Source organism: Balaenoptera ricei, chromosome 8, assembly GCF_028023285.1.
Source record: "Balaenoptera ricei isolate mBalRic1 chromosome 8, mBalRic1.hap2, whole genome shotgun sequence".
Taxonomy (NCBI): Eukaryota; Metazoa; Chordata; class Mammalia; order Artiodactyla; family Balaenopteridae; genus Balaenoptera; species Balaenoptera ricei.
In genome coordinates, this window is record NC_082646.1 from 58389177 (window position 1) to 58404217 (window position 15041).

General features: G+C 48.0%; 1 protein-coding gene across 1 annotated transcript; it reads right to left on the bottom strand.

Moving 5' to 3' along the window:
- Positions 1–2336: 2336 nt before the first annotated feature.
- Positions 2337–3458, bottom strand: B3GNT6 (UDP-GlcNAc:betaGal beta-1,3-N-acetylglucosaminyltransferase 6). Its single transcript, XM_059929451.1, is given in 4 exon segments — positions 2337–2521; positions 2524–2970; positions 2973–3053; positions 3056–3458. Coding segments are annotated over 4 exon segments (1116 nt in total).
- Between the last annotated feature and the right edge of the window lie 11583 nt (positions 3459–15041).

Genomic DNA, 15041 nt, shown 5'->3' on the forward strand with positions numbered 1-15041 from the left:
GCAAGGGACAAGTGGCCACGGCTCCTGAGCACCCATGGCCGGGACTGCAGAAAGGGTGTTTGGATGGTGCCTTTTCCTCCTGCTCTTTCCACCTCCCAGAGCCAAGTGTGAGCCTGCAAGATGCCAGGGCCTCCATCCACGGGGTAACACCCGATGTGATTCAAACATTGTACCTCCCTCTGGGAGCAGCCAGTCTGGTTGGGGGGAAACAGGGATCAGAGAGGACACATTAGGTTACCTGGGATAAGGCAAGGCTGCCCTAACAAAGTGCTGACAAAAATCCCAGAGGCTCAAAAAACATAAAGGTTTATTTTGTTCTTCTCAATAGTTTGAGCTGAGTATTCCAGGTCAGTCCATGGGCAGCCCCGCTCCCTGGAGTGAACTGGGAAGCCCTCTTGTTTCCCTGCCTTCCTCTAGGCCAGTGGTTCCCACCACAGGTGACTTGCTCACCAGAGTACATTTGGCAACGTTTGGAGATATATTTGGTTGTCATGACTCGGGGTGTGATGCTGGCATCTACTGGGCAGACGACACGCATACGGCTAAATGTTCTCTCACGCTCAGGAACCGCCCTACCCCAAATGGCAATAGTGTCAAGGTTGAGAAACCCAGGCCAAGGCCTGGGGTGTTGTCCTCATCTGCAAGGTCACAGGCCCATCTGTGTTCCAATCCGGGGGAAGGGGAAAGTGAGCACAGGTGAGGCCCAGGTTCAGGAGGGGTCCTCATCACAACCACATACAGCCCTGAAAACAGCCTGGTCGCATGCCCACGCCTCACTGCAAGGGGGTCTGGGAAGTGTAGTCTAGGTGTGTGCCCAGGAGGAAGCGGGTAGCAGAGTTTGGTGGCCAGCCTCCCCTGCAGGCACCCTCACTGATACAAGAGACACGGACAGCGGTGGTTGGTGGATGTTTCCAGTAAAGGGATCAGAGCTGTGCGACGATGCAGGGGCAGGAGAGGGCCCGACAAAGCAGGGCGCTGCACATGGTTCTGCTGGATGGAGTCTGCCAGCGAGGAGGACTGGACCTGAGGGCAGGGGAGGCATCTGGTCAGTCTTCTGGCTTCTCATCCAGGCTTTCCTCCTTGAAGCTCAGTCCTTCTTGTCCATCTTACATAGTTGAGAACTTGACAGCACACATATCTGCCTCACTCTTAAGCTGTTTCCTTGATTTTTGTACTTTGCCAACAACTGGCAGCTCCTGGAGGTCAGGACCACAGCCTGACCCTCGGAGTCTGGCCACTGAATCCCCGCCTCCTGTTCGATGTTCACAACAGACCCCAGTCGCCCCTGCACACTCCCTAATCACTGTCCTTCATGGTTACTGATCAGGTCCCCCCAGCCCCCAAATATAGCCCCTTACGTTGACCTTCCACAGGCTTTCTCAACAGTGTCCTCCAGATTCCCCAATCACTGCCTTTCCTAGTTTCCTCATGACTGACCCCCACGGCATCCCCACACTGACCCCTGAACTGAACTCCCAGCTTGGTTCCCCAAGGCCGACTGACCCTGAGGTCCAGACCCCGGTAAGGAGCCTGTCTCTGTCCCAGGGAGTGAGTGCTGGCAGGGCAGGTGTGCGTGGGCCAGCCCCGAACAGGCCATTAGCTGTGGTCAGGTTGAGTGTGGAGGGGACCCGTGGTGTGTTGTCTGCCAGTGACCACACGGCCCTGGATTAGTCACTGCCCTGGCTCGGCCTCGGTTTCCACTTTGCACAGCGGGGGTCTTGGCCTCACAGGGATTGGGGTTGGGGAGTAGTGGGGGAGAACCAGGTGGGAGGGGGGCTGCCAGACACCCTCAGCTCCGGCTCTAGGGGGGTTGCTTTCTAGGTCCCAGGTGCAGACTGACTTCTGGGGAGGGGAATCCCTCTGATGGTTGTCAGTCCAGCTCCACACATTTGTGGAGGAAATGATGAAGTAACAACTCACATGTGTCCTGCACCTGCAGGCGACATTTGATCCTGGCCCCTCACACCTCCCTTGCTCCATTGCCCACAATGACTCGAGGTGGGTGTCCTGGAAGGCTCATAAAGGGGGCGATGGAGCTGGCTCCATCCCTCGTGCAGTGGGCTTCATTCCTAGCTGCGCATTCCCATCGCCTGAGGAGCTTTAAAAAATACCGAGAAGTCTGGGGGCACCCAAGACAATCAGAACCTTTGGAGATGAGGCCAGGATATAGGAATTTTCCACCCCCTTCACCCAGGTGATTCCAAAGTGCAGCTAGGATTCAAGGGCACCACGCTGGGTAGGACAGAAGGTATCCAGAGCAGGGAAGATGCTCTCAGCCCGAAAAGCATCACGCGCGGAGGCTGCTCATCCCCGCCTCCAGCGCAGCCCACCCGGCCTCAGGAGACCCTGTGCCCCCCGCCACAGCTCAGCCCGGGGTCGCGCAGCACCTTCCACGTGAGCAGCATCTCGTAGGGGGCGAAGCGGTGCACGAACAGCAGCTCACGGTACATGCAGGGGTCGAAGGAGGGCTGCCGGGCGCCGGGCAGCTGCACGCCGAAAGGCCGGATGCCCTCGTGGCCACTGGCGCCAAGCCGGCGCGCTCCAGACACATGCCCACGTAGGCGTCGTCGATAGGGAAGAGCGGGGTGTGGCAGGCGGCTTGGCGCAGGGCCTGGATCGTGCGGCCGGACAGGCGGAAGTCGCCGTCGCTGCAGTACACCGGGTAGGCGGGTCCGGGAAAGAGCTGCGGAGGCACGAAGTACTCGCTCCCGCTGTCGTGGATGGGCACGGAGCCGCTCATGAGCTGCCCGGCGAGGAGGTAGCGGTCGGGCAGCTGCGCCTACAGGAAGCGGAGCACGTTGGCTGTGTGCGCTAAGACGTCGTCGCCGCCGCTGAGCAGGAAGCGCGCGTGCAGGCAGCGGGCCTCCAGCCAGTGGATCAGGTGCACGTGCTTGAGCGTGAGGTTGAGGAAGGTGTCCGCGGAGGCCTCCTGCAGCACGCCGCCGTGATCGCGCGCCTCCAGCGCCACCACTCGGCGCGCTCGGCGTCCTCGGGAGCGGCGGCGCCCAGCCGGAAGAGGCGGCACCCCGTCCGCCCGCCGTAGCTGCGCTCCTGCCCCACATGCGGCGGATGAGCTTGTGACGCCCGCAGTTGGCAGGCGACGACTTCACGGCCAGCAGCAGGAAGGTCCCGCGGCTGCCCGCACACTTGGCCGGCGCATCCCAGAGCAGCGAGAAGTGGCGGCAGTGGAGGTACCGCAGGAAGTCTTGGATGCACGTGGCCAGCCGCTCGAAGTTGGCCGTGGCGTTCGCCGAGGCGTTGGCCAAGCACTGAGGCCCTGGGCTGGACGGCGGCGCGGCAACAGGGGCCACACGGGCAATCTGCGGGGAGCCATCCGACATCCTCTCCTGCTGGGACTTGGCTTCGAGGAACCACAGATGCAGGCCCAAGAAACTCCAACCCACTAGAAGGCAGGTCAGGGTCTTGGGTTTCACGGCCCTGCGGCGGGGAAAAGCCATCTGTGGGGGGAACCGAGTCAAAGGTGAGCCGGGAGTCGTCTTTGAATCAGCGGAATGACACCCTTCCCCTGTCGTGTCTCTCCCAGAACTGAGAACCAGCCCCTTCTCAACTCTGTTGTTAAGAAGATAAAATAAAGGAACGAGAACTGAAGCATTTCACGTCTCCCAAGTCTGGAGTGTTCTGACCTTCAGATCCGTGTATCTCGTTGCCTCCTGACATCTCCTCTGGATGTCAGGTAGGCTGGGCAGACTCAAGTCAAAGTCAAAGCTTCCGTCTTCCCGTGAATCCATATGCTGCTTTTTCCACTTCAGTGAATGGTACCTCCCTCTGCCCAGTTGCTCCAACCGGAAGCCCTGACTCTCTACCCCACCCTCAACTTATATAGACTTTCCACATCTTGTTGATACTGCGTCCAAATCTCTCCATGCTTATTCCCTCCTCTCCACCCCTGTCGAGCCCTGACCCTCTCTGATCTATTTTCCTCCTTGGGAAGGAAAGGGAAATAGATGCCCATGCCTCCTTGGGAAGGATGAGGTGACAGACCCAGGTTAAAATTCAGTCATTACCACTTACATGTATCATCTTGAACAAGTCATTTCAGATTTCTAGGGCTGAGCGTTCCCCTCTATACCAAAGGGTTGGTAGCTTCCTACTTTGCAGGGTAGTTGAGAGCATTAAATGAGCATGAACTGGCCAGTCAATTAATGGCACCAATTCTTTACCCTCTTTGGCATCCTCTGGCCCCACCTCCTTCTATTTCTATCTGTTGGTGTTATTTTCTGTTTCCCACACATGCCAGGTCAGGCCCTCTCCTCTGTGTACCTAAATCCCCCGGCCTGCCCAGGTGCACCTCAAGCCCTGTCTTCATGAGGACACCTCAGGACAAATCCCAGATCACAACAGCCTTTCCTGTATTTATTCCCTGCTAAATTCAGCCACACCAGGTCCTCCTCTTCTTGAAATACACTGCTGTCTGTTTCAGGGACGCCACTCTCTCCTGGCTTTTCTCCTCCCTCTTTAACCATGTCTCTCAGTTTTCTTTGCTCATTTCTTCCTCTCTAACGTCCTTTAATGGTTGGGCGGGGGATGGGGGGGCAGTTCTCCAGGACTCTGTCCTAGACACTCTTTTCACCTTTGCGCAAGATGATTTTCTTCGCTTTTAGCACCTCCAAACTCCAGAGCCATATGTCCAACCAACAGCCTGTTATTTACCATATCCATGTGGTGGTCCACAGCCACCTTGGGTGCAGCCTGAGCTCTCATCTTCCTCCCCAGAGTTGTCCCAGAGTTCCACCCTCACCGTGTTGTTCAAGCCCCAAACTGTGATTGACTGCCTCCTTTCCCTCATCCCCCCCACCAAAGCCTGGTCAGTTCTAACTCCTAAATATTTCATCAGTCTGTCCCCTTCCATTCCCACCATCAACAGGCGAATCTAAGCTAGCATCTGCTGCTCAGATGAACTAGCCTTCTGCTTGGTTTCGCCACACACTTTCTTGCTCTCAGCTGATCCATCCTCTACAGCAGCTGGAAAAACCTTTGAACAATGAAGATTTGCACGCCACTCCTCATGCTCTTTTCCTCAACTTCTCACTCTCATCCACCTACCCTGGCCATCAGCCAAGTCACAGCTTTGGACTGCCAACGTCTTCCTACCTTGGAGCTTTCTCTCACACTGTTCCGCTGCTGGGATGGACCTCCCTTCCCCTCCTTCACCTACTTAGCACCTGCTTGGCCTCTTCATCCTCTAGTTCCACCTGAAGAGGCATGTCATTGGGGAAGGTTTAACATAACTCAAAGGAGACTAGAGTGTTATTTGTTTAAAGTTTCATCTTCCCTCCTAGTCTGTAAGCATCCTGAGGGCAGGGATGGCATCTGTGTTGTTCACTACTGTCTCCCCAGTGTCCTGCCCAGGGTGAGAGTTGGGACAACATACTGGTGGAAAATACTGGCTGCCTGGGTTCAAATTCTGCCTCTACCACTTTCAAACTGCATATGCTGAGCAAGCTGATATAAACTGTCAAATAGCTACCTCTTAAGAGTTACTGAAATGATAATGTCTGTAAAGAATTTAGCATGGTCCTTGGCAAATAGTAAGAGTTCAGTAAATATTAGCTATTATGATCATCAGAGTACCAATAAATATTTGTTGAATGAATACTTTGCCCAGAATATGTGCTCAATAATTATTCTCGGATTGAGTCGTTTGCTCATAGTAGATATTTTACCAGATCGAACCGTACTCTCGTATTTGGTTGTTACAGTCCGTACACAATGTCTAGCACAAGATGGGCACAAAGCTGGTGTTCTGTGAAATAATGGCAGCAGTTAACTACAAATAAAAGTGGGAGAACCTTGCAAAAGTTGTAATCAGTGAGGCCCATTAGAAATACTAGATGTAGGTTCCTATAGCTCTTAATGGATTTCTGCTTCAGTGTTTAATGCACCGAGAAAGAGAAACAGCAAAATAAACGATTTTATCATCACTATATGCTCAGTGCCTAGTCCTGTACTTGGCACATTTGGGGCATGCAATACATTTTTTCCGATGAATGAAAGAATGAATGAGAATGGAATTTGGAGTCTGAATACCTTGGGCATGAGTCCCAGCTTCTTTCATTAGCTGTGTGACTTTGTATGAATTTGTTAACCTCCTAGGTTTCAGTTTTCTCATCTGAAAAATTGAGAAAGTTAACATTCATCTCTCAATGAAATACGGAGCGAGGAAATAATAGTCAGCGCTAAAAAGTGCCATACAAATGCTAGTTTTAAAAAATAATTAAAAAGCATTCTCTACCTCCTCTTCCTGCCCACAATCATTTCTAGAAAGAAAATAATCTCAGTTTCAATGCAACAGTAATTCTTGTCTCAATTAAACCTGCATTTACTTTGATAAACTTGATCCAGAAATCTGGATCTCAGCCACCTTTTGATATGAAAGGAAAAGGTTGGGCCAGGTCCTGTACCTAAGGGTGTCACTGGTTTGCTGGGCTCTGTTCTTGGGTGCTGACACTGTGAAGCTCTGGGTGTCTTCTCTGTGGTTCTTTTTGCTGGATTCCCCCCTATTCTCAAACCACTCTTCCAGGCACCCTGGAGTCCCTGCACTTTAAGCTGTCACGGTCTCTGCTGGCTCTGATCCCTTGTCTCTCAGGACTCAGCTCAACTACTACCTCTTGCTGGAAGCCTCCTGGTAAGTCCAGCTCAGCAGAACCTGTGTCAGTGTTGATTGATACCACAGCTGCTGAGTAGCAAAGTTGGTGAAAGAGGAAAGACCTGCCACTTATGCGAACCTTTCGAACCTCAGATTCCTCATTTGTAGGACCCTGGGCAAGTTATTTTTCTAAGAGGATATATGAAATATATATCCTCAGAGGGTAATATGAGTTGATTGGTGTAAGGCACTTAGAACCATGCCTGGCACATAGTACCATAGTAACGTTAGCAGTTGGCTAACACAGGAATGTTTATGGAGCAAAGCAGGTCATCTTTTATGGATTAAGTTCAGCCTTCCATGCAGGATTGTATAGAGTTCCTTTGTGACCCTCTTTCTGTGCTCCTTTCTCACTCCATTTATCGCTCCACACATTTACTTGCCTTTGCAGTGCTATTCACTCTACCTGGGATTCTGTCCCTTATTTTCCTGGGAACAGGAAAAGTTCCTGTTGGTTATTTCCTCTTCTGTCTTGATGCCAAGTGACAGATGGCTGGAACATAGATTCCTCCAGCCCCCTACCACCCCAAGGTATTCCTGTATATGCACCACAGATATGGCAGGCAGACACACCTTTTATTACCTTTGGCTCCAACCCCCAACATGGAGCCCTAAGCCTGGGGCTTTGCCCTGGTTCCTTTCCCCTTGGCCTCCCTCTGGTTCTTGATTAGCACTCTAAGGAGAGTGGGGCAGGGAGGGGGAGAAAATGCACCTCCTTGTTGATGGGAAGAAGCCCAAGCCCCCATCTTATCTTGAGTGTCTGAGAGAGAAGAAATAGACAGGAGCCATCACCAGACTGGGACTTACCTTTAACCCCCTTCTTTCACAGGTTGAGGCCCCACACCCAGGACTGTGGCTTAGGTCAGTATACTTGAATCTGACCAATCCATGCATCCCTCCTCCTCCTTGGAGTGGGGGACGGCTACAAGCTTCCTTCCAACAGTGACAGCTTGCTTACCCTTTATGATAAAGCTAAATGTTACCTCTTCTAGGTGTTTTCTTGACTCACCCACCAACCAACTGCCGTGTACACTCCCAGCAATACACTTGACTGAAACATTTTGATGCTGTATTGTAATGAGTAGTTTCCCTGCAAGACTGAGAGCAACTCCAGGGCCTGGGAGTTAACATAGGATATGCTTTAAAATTTTTGTTGAGTAATTTGCATGTGAAATGTTCATCTAGGCATACTTTCTAGCCAAATTCATGACATCTGAGTATACTGAACTTGGCAAGTGATCAAGGGCTTCATCCCATTACCACTGTGAGTGGTTGGAAGGGAGATGAATCAGACTCAGCCCTGGTCCTCAGAGCTCACTGTACTTGGGAGAGCCTGCTAGTAAATGACTATAAAGTGATGTGATGTGTACAAAACACAGAGGGAACTCAGGGAAGGAACCTGACTGAGCCAGGGAAGACTTCACATTAGAACTGCATTGTATCAGTTATCTACTGCTGTGTAATAAACCATCCCAAAACTTAATGGATTAAAACAACCAGCATTTTTATTTCTCAAGATTCTGTGAGTTACCTGGGAGGTTCTTGTGTTGGACCCACCTGGACTCTCTCATGTGGCTCTATTCAGCTAATGTGTAAGCTGGGAGCTGGGCTCAACTGGGGTGGCTGGGCCTCACTCTCCTGTGCTCTTTCATCCAGGGCTGCTACAACACATGGCGTGTTGGTCTCAGGGTTCCAAGATGGTGACCGTGGAGGCTACAGGCCCTCTTGAGGCCTGGGCTTCAGAGCTTGTATCATGTCACTTCTACCACATTCTGTTGGTCAAAGCAAGTCACAAGACCAGCCCAGATAAAAGGGGTGAGGAGGAGTTCCAAAAATTTGTGGCCATATTTAACCTACCACATGGCTTTTGAGGTGGTAAGGAGTTTTCCCAGCAGGTAAGGAGTGGTGTAAAGAGGGAGAGGGCACTCTGGGCAGAGGTACAGAGGTGGGACTAAACAGGACATGTCTGGGAAACATTCCACGTTTAGTGTCGTTGGAAGGGTAAATATTGGGAGTTGAAGGTGCAAAGATAAACTAGAGGTTCCTGAGAAGGGCCTTGAATGCCGTACCTGGAGTTTTAACTTGATCCTTTGAAAGTTTTGACCAGTCCATATCTGTTTTCAAGAGTCCATTGTAGCAGCCCATATGTGGTACAGATGCCAAAGAGGGAAATAGTGGAGGAAGGGAACCCAGAGACGGGTACAGTGATCCATGAGAGGGAGGTGAGGCCAGGCCTGAACTGGGCAGGGGTCATCAGAAGGGCAGGTATGGTGTCCTCCGAGCTTGATAACTTACTGGATTCTGTAAGAATGTTCCACCTCTCAGGCTCCTTGTTCTCCTTGCTAATTTAGAGGGGCTGGGCAGGGGCAAGGGGGATGTCTGGATGAGAGAAGAGTGAGGATACGTATGAGGGGAGAGTGGCGGGACAGGCCTGACCATATTCCTCCCCAGACGGAGCAACTCCTGTCCCACCCATGGCTGAGTCCAAGGCCTGGCACAGAGCAGACATCCATCCAGGTTGGCCCAATGACTTAATGTTGTTAACTCACTTTCTCCAAGCTCCCTAAAAACTCATCTTTTCTCTTTAGCAGAAATGTCTTTCGGGAAGTTTGGGGGTGAATTGAAGTGGGGAGAAAGTTAAATGGCGGTAAGCTTATTGGAATAAAGTGTGACCAGACTTTAGGACAGGCAGTGATGACCTCTCTAGGAAGGTTCTGGAATGGCCAGGGAGGAACTTAGTGAGATGTATGTACTGGGTGTGGGTGGTAGGGTGGTTTCTGAGAGGTGTATTGTTCAGAGGTGGAACAAAAGAGGTGGATTAAAGCAATCCTAACTCCTTTTCAGCCCTCACCTTTACAACGGGTGATTGTTTTCACCTAGTGTAAAAGGTCCATTGCTTGTCCTGCCACACCTTCGTCAGAAAAACGGGGTGTGGGATAAGGCAGAGGAACCCGTCTCCACCTCCAAGACAAACAGGTTCTGTGGGCACAGGTCAGCCAGGTGACCAGGAAGGGGAGGAAAGTTGGTTGTTCCAGGTTGAACTGGCCAGTGGAAGAGGGGTTGACTCCTCAGGTCTGTCCAGCAGTTTTGAAGTACCCCTGGCAAGCCTGGGCAGGCACTCTTACAGGAATGCTCCTATTCAGAAAACCCAATATAGTTAGATTCATACTACACCATGGCGCTAACCCTTAAGACAATTCTACATTTTACATATATAGAATCCAACATTTAAGTGACTTGGACACAATCACACAGCTTTTCAGTGGAGGACCAGGATCCTAAGCTAGGGCTGTTAGACACCAACAAGAACATGAAGTGTGTAACAGCACTCCGCCGGGATTAATGCCAACGGGCTCCAACTCGGAGCCTGCTACCTCGATGCAGTGCTGGGTCAGGTTACTCCCCTCCACCCCTCAGGCCTCGTGAAGGACCACATAGCCAGCCCTGCCAACAGCCACAGCTGAACCCAGCCCAGCAGCTGGCATCCACAGACCCCGAGGAACTAGAACTCAGGCCTATACCCTAGGCTTCCTTTTCAAGTGACTGATGACTCTCTTTGGTTGCAGGTGCCCATGTCCTTCAACATTCCTCTAACTAATCCTTAAATAGTTTGCTTTCTAGGATTCAGTCTGAGACCCTCTTCCACAAATCATCCACTCACATAGCTTCAAATACCATGTATGCTTTTGATTCTCAAATTTATATTTTCAGTCCAGATCTCTCACCTGACCTCCAGATCTGCATTTTTCACTCTCCTTAAGCTCTCCACCAGGATATGTATCTCGCCCAGACTTCAAACTCAACAAATCCCAAACTTACTTGATAACTCACCCCATATCTGCTTCTTTCTGTATAACTCAGATATATTTGATTTTCTATCTCCAGTGCCTCTATCACCATTATCTCTTACTTGAACTACCACATTCTCCTTCTCCCTGGTATCCCTCCTCCTTTGACTCCATTCTCCACCCTTTCAAGAGCTTTCCAAATTCAAATTCTTAACATGGCTTTGAAAGCCCTGTGTGACTTAATTCCTGTTCATCTCTCCAGAAACCCATCACTTGTTCTTCTGTGATAACCAGCCTCTTTTTTCTTTCCTGATTCCTCTCATCCTTCAGTTCTTAATGTACTGTTCATCTTCAAGGAAGTCTTCCCTTCTCTGGTTCCCTTGTGCACACTCCCAGAGCTCCCTATACCCTTCCTCTGTGACACCCATCCCAAACGTGACTGGCACAATTATTTGTCAGACACTAGATTGTAAGTGCCATAGGGCAAGGTGTCTTATTCACTGTACTCCTAGCACCTATCACGACACAACTTTCCAAAGTTTGTTGACGGGAGGGCACAGTGCCATATGGTCCCCACATAGTAGGGCTCATGAAATGAATCCTCTGTCTCTTTTTGTGCTTTCTCCACATTTTCCTTTGAGAATCAAGCCTTATTTGGGGGCTAGGCCACCTTACCAAGTGAAGCAGGTCCTGACTTCTCTCTCATTCAGGTAGATCCACTCTGCATCCTAGTCAGGGGTTGAAGGAAAAAAAAAAAAAAAGAAGAGGGGAAAAAATATCTCAGACATGCCACAGCTGATCCCAGAGTAAGCTCAATAAAAATCCAGTAGACTAAATTGATTGTGCCTTTGTGTGGGGGGGGGGGCGGGGGTGTATGGCAGGGTGGCTTTAGAAAAGTACTTGGGACTTCCCTGGCGGTCCAGTGGTTAAGATTCTGCGCTCCAAATGCAGGGGGCCTGGGTTTGATCCCTGGTCAGGGAACTAGATCCCATGTGCGTGCCACAACTGAGAGTTCACATGCCGCAATGAAGGAGCACATGTGCCGCAACTAAGGAGCCCACGAGCCACAACTAAGGAGCCTGGCTGCCGCAACTAAGACCTGGCACAACCAAATAAATAAATAAATAATATATTAAAAAAGTCCATCTATCAAGATTCTTTAAAAAAAAAAAAAGGTGTGTACTCTTCAGAGGTGGAATTGAAGCAATCTTAACTCTTTTTCAGTCATCCCTTTTACAAAGCACGGTCCAAATTGTGTCCTCAGGCAAGGATCCTGGTTCACCTCTTGCCAGCGTCTATCTGTTGATCCAGGCAAGGCTGTCCCTCCCTGACACACAAAAGAGGGACTAGTTGAAGAATATCATATGGTCGGCAGTGAGAGAAACGATCAATTCATGCAGGCTTGGCTAGGGAAGCTAGTATTTGAAAAGTTGTTGTTTGGAAAACTAGGTGACTTGTAGGAAATTCTAATTTGCTTTACATCTTATAAGGCACTTTGGTCATTGCCAAAGATAAGACCCTAGACATATGTGGTTCATGCAGTAAGTTTTTTCTGTTTCCAATATGTCCCCCTTCATTGTGTGAAGCTGGAAGGTTCATGCATTTACTCCAGAGCTCATAAAGTTAAGAATGCTGTGTACTCATGGATCATTAATGTTTAATTGAAAAGTTATTAGCTTTTAACCTTGTAAATCACCCAGGCTTGGAGTAGAAATTTACTGCAGTATCACTTAAGACTAATGACAAAAAAAGTCATAATTACTAAACATCCTTCCCATGAACAGGATTGCTGCTGGCCTATACAGCCCGCTTCACTCAGAAATTGAAAAAAAATGTGTCGTGAGACGCAATCCTTCCAAGGCACATACCGTGAGGCTTCAGCCTGTACTAACCCCCTCCCCCAACTGGGTACCATTGTGCAGTGCACAAACTGTATAACTAAACATGTGGCCCTGCCTTTACATAAATGTATAGATACATTAAATATAAACCAGGGATAAAACATTACCAGAAGTCTTATTCAAAACAGTATCATTTAATACTTTCACCAATAGCGAGGTGATTAATGCTGAAATATAGCCTAGATTATAGCAGAATTGTGTATAAAATTACACAATTCTATCTTCTAGAAAAATAACGGTGGCATTGGCCAATCAAATAGAAAAAGTGAATAAGCAAGTCTGAGATCACCTGAAAATGGTTAGTTCCTTGTATAGATTCACGACCACCTATGTTTATTAAATAATTGCTAGTAGGACAAATATCTGCACCGAAACGAAACCAGGAAACCCTGTATTAGCTTGGAAAGTTTACCTAATGGTCACACTGATAAGTGACTCAGAAATATCCAAAGTATGGAAATGCTTGATAGTAAACAATGCCTTATAATACATTAAACAAAAATTATACCTATTTCTTAAAATGATTCATTTATTAATTGCTATTAAGTAATTCAGTTCTAAAAGAGCCAAAAGAAACAAGTACTCATTGTGGAAAGGATTTTGAACTTCTCCTTTTGGAAAGTAAAAAAAGTGTACATGACGATGATAGTTTATTAGTTCCTTGACATTACCACATGACACATTTTATATGGCATGAGAAAAAAATGGTCAAATGATCTCATCTTTCTGGAAGTCAACTCAAAAGCTGAATGCAAGTAGCATTTTTGGACTTTATAGTAGGGAATGGAATTTCCTTTAAAATGAAAACAAAATCATGTAATTTTCCCCAAAGATTTAGGCACTTTGCAGCAGGCTGTTGCCAATCTAGTAAAACTGATATGAAGAAATACTCTATAGTGTAAATATTTAAACACAAACCATATGATTACATTCAACAAAGAAGTTAGCGATGTCTCAAATGTATAAAATATTTCATTCTGACAAATACACACTGGAATCACCCTGTGGAGAAGTGCAGTGGGAAGGACTTTTGTCCTTCCATATTTGCGGAAGGTCTAGAGAATGGGGGGCAAACTCCCAGAACCAGATAGTGAACATTTGATGCCTTGCAGGCCACACACGTCTGTAACATATTCCTCTTCTTATTATTGTATGTTTCAACAATGCTTTTAAAGTGTAAAGATCATCCTTACTTTGCAGGCCACACAACTGCAGACTGGATTTCGTCTGTGGGCTGTAGTTCACCAACCCCTGGTCCAGAGCCATTTGATATCATAGAACTTTCATTGTTTTCTTTTAGGTGCAGATGATGTCAGGATGAATATTTGTAGGGAACCATATTTCCGTGCTTAAAGATTTCTCTAATAAATGTGCTCTGCTGCAACCTAAGAGTTACTTCTGCACACTCGATTTAAAAGTGATGATCTGCAGATCTGACATTTGCCAGAGAAGTTTCAGAAGCTTTATGACATTTTCATAAATATTTAAATTACCAATGACTAAATCTGGTCCACATCGCAACACTGTGCTCCTTAAAAGCCATGAAGCAGGTCTTGTAATAAGGGTTAAAAAGGAACTGTGAGCAAAGTGTGACCTGTGATTGGTGCTGTAATATTGACAGCTGCTGAGCTAAACAGAGTGGGACAATTTTAGGTCACTTGCAGGCCTGTAATCGAGTGGGTTTTAGGGTTTTCTAGTCGGAAATATTCTTGTGATCATTTTCTATGCTAGCTACCAATCAAAACAGGAAGCAATTTGCTGACTTAATGATAATGAAGGTCTTGTGAAACAATACCAGATATTTAAAGTGTGTAAAGATGGTGGTCACTACTGCTTATTCCAAATGTGCATCAACAACAGCAGAAATTCTGTAGGTAACAATATTGCTTAAATTCCTTAGTGATCTGTCTTCTCCTTAGCTGTTCTGATTGCCAACTTTGTTTTCCACCTTTCCCTCAAATATGTCAAGGTTTCATTACCCAAGGTGAAAGGTTATGGTCTAAAGCTAGAGTTTTATCTTCAGTGTGAATTTCAAGTGAAGAAGTGTCTTTATCTCGGTCTAGGTAATGTCCAAATAAGACAAAATACTGAAACATTAAATACTAAGCATAAATTTATCTACTTTTGACTTATTTTTACAGAGGGACTAAAGATGTTTCGGTTTCTTGATAAACATGTTCTTTTACCACATTAAAAAACTGTACTATGAAGAAACATATGCTGGGCTTCCCTGGTGGCGCAGGGGTTAAGAATCCGCCTGCCAATGCAGGGGACACAGGTTCGAGCCCTGGCCTGGGAAGATCCCACATGCCACGGAGGAACTAACTACTGAGCCTGCACTCTAGAGCCCGCAAGCCACAATTACTGAGCACGTGTGCCACAACTACTGAAGCCTGCATGCCTAGATCCTGTGCTCCGCAACAAGAGAAGCCACCACAATGAGAAGCCCGTGCATGGCAACAAAGAGCAGCCCCTGCTCACTGCAACTAGAGAGAGCCCACGTGCAGAAACAAAGACCCAACTCAGACAAAACTAAATAAATAAATTAAGAAAAAAAAGAAACATATGCTTCTATAAATTGAGGTGGTGTATTCATAAGTTTGTTAATCTACTACAGAATTCTGATGTGAGTTCACAATTGTCTACTTCCTCATTTTCACTGGAAATTAAGGTTACTAAGGGTTA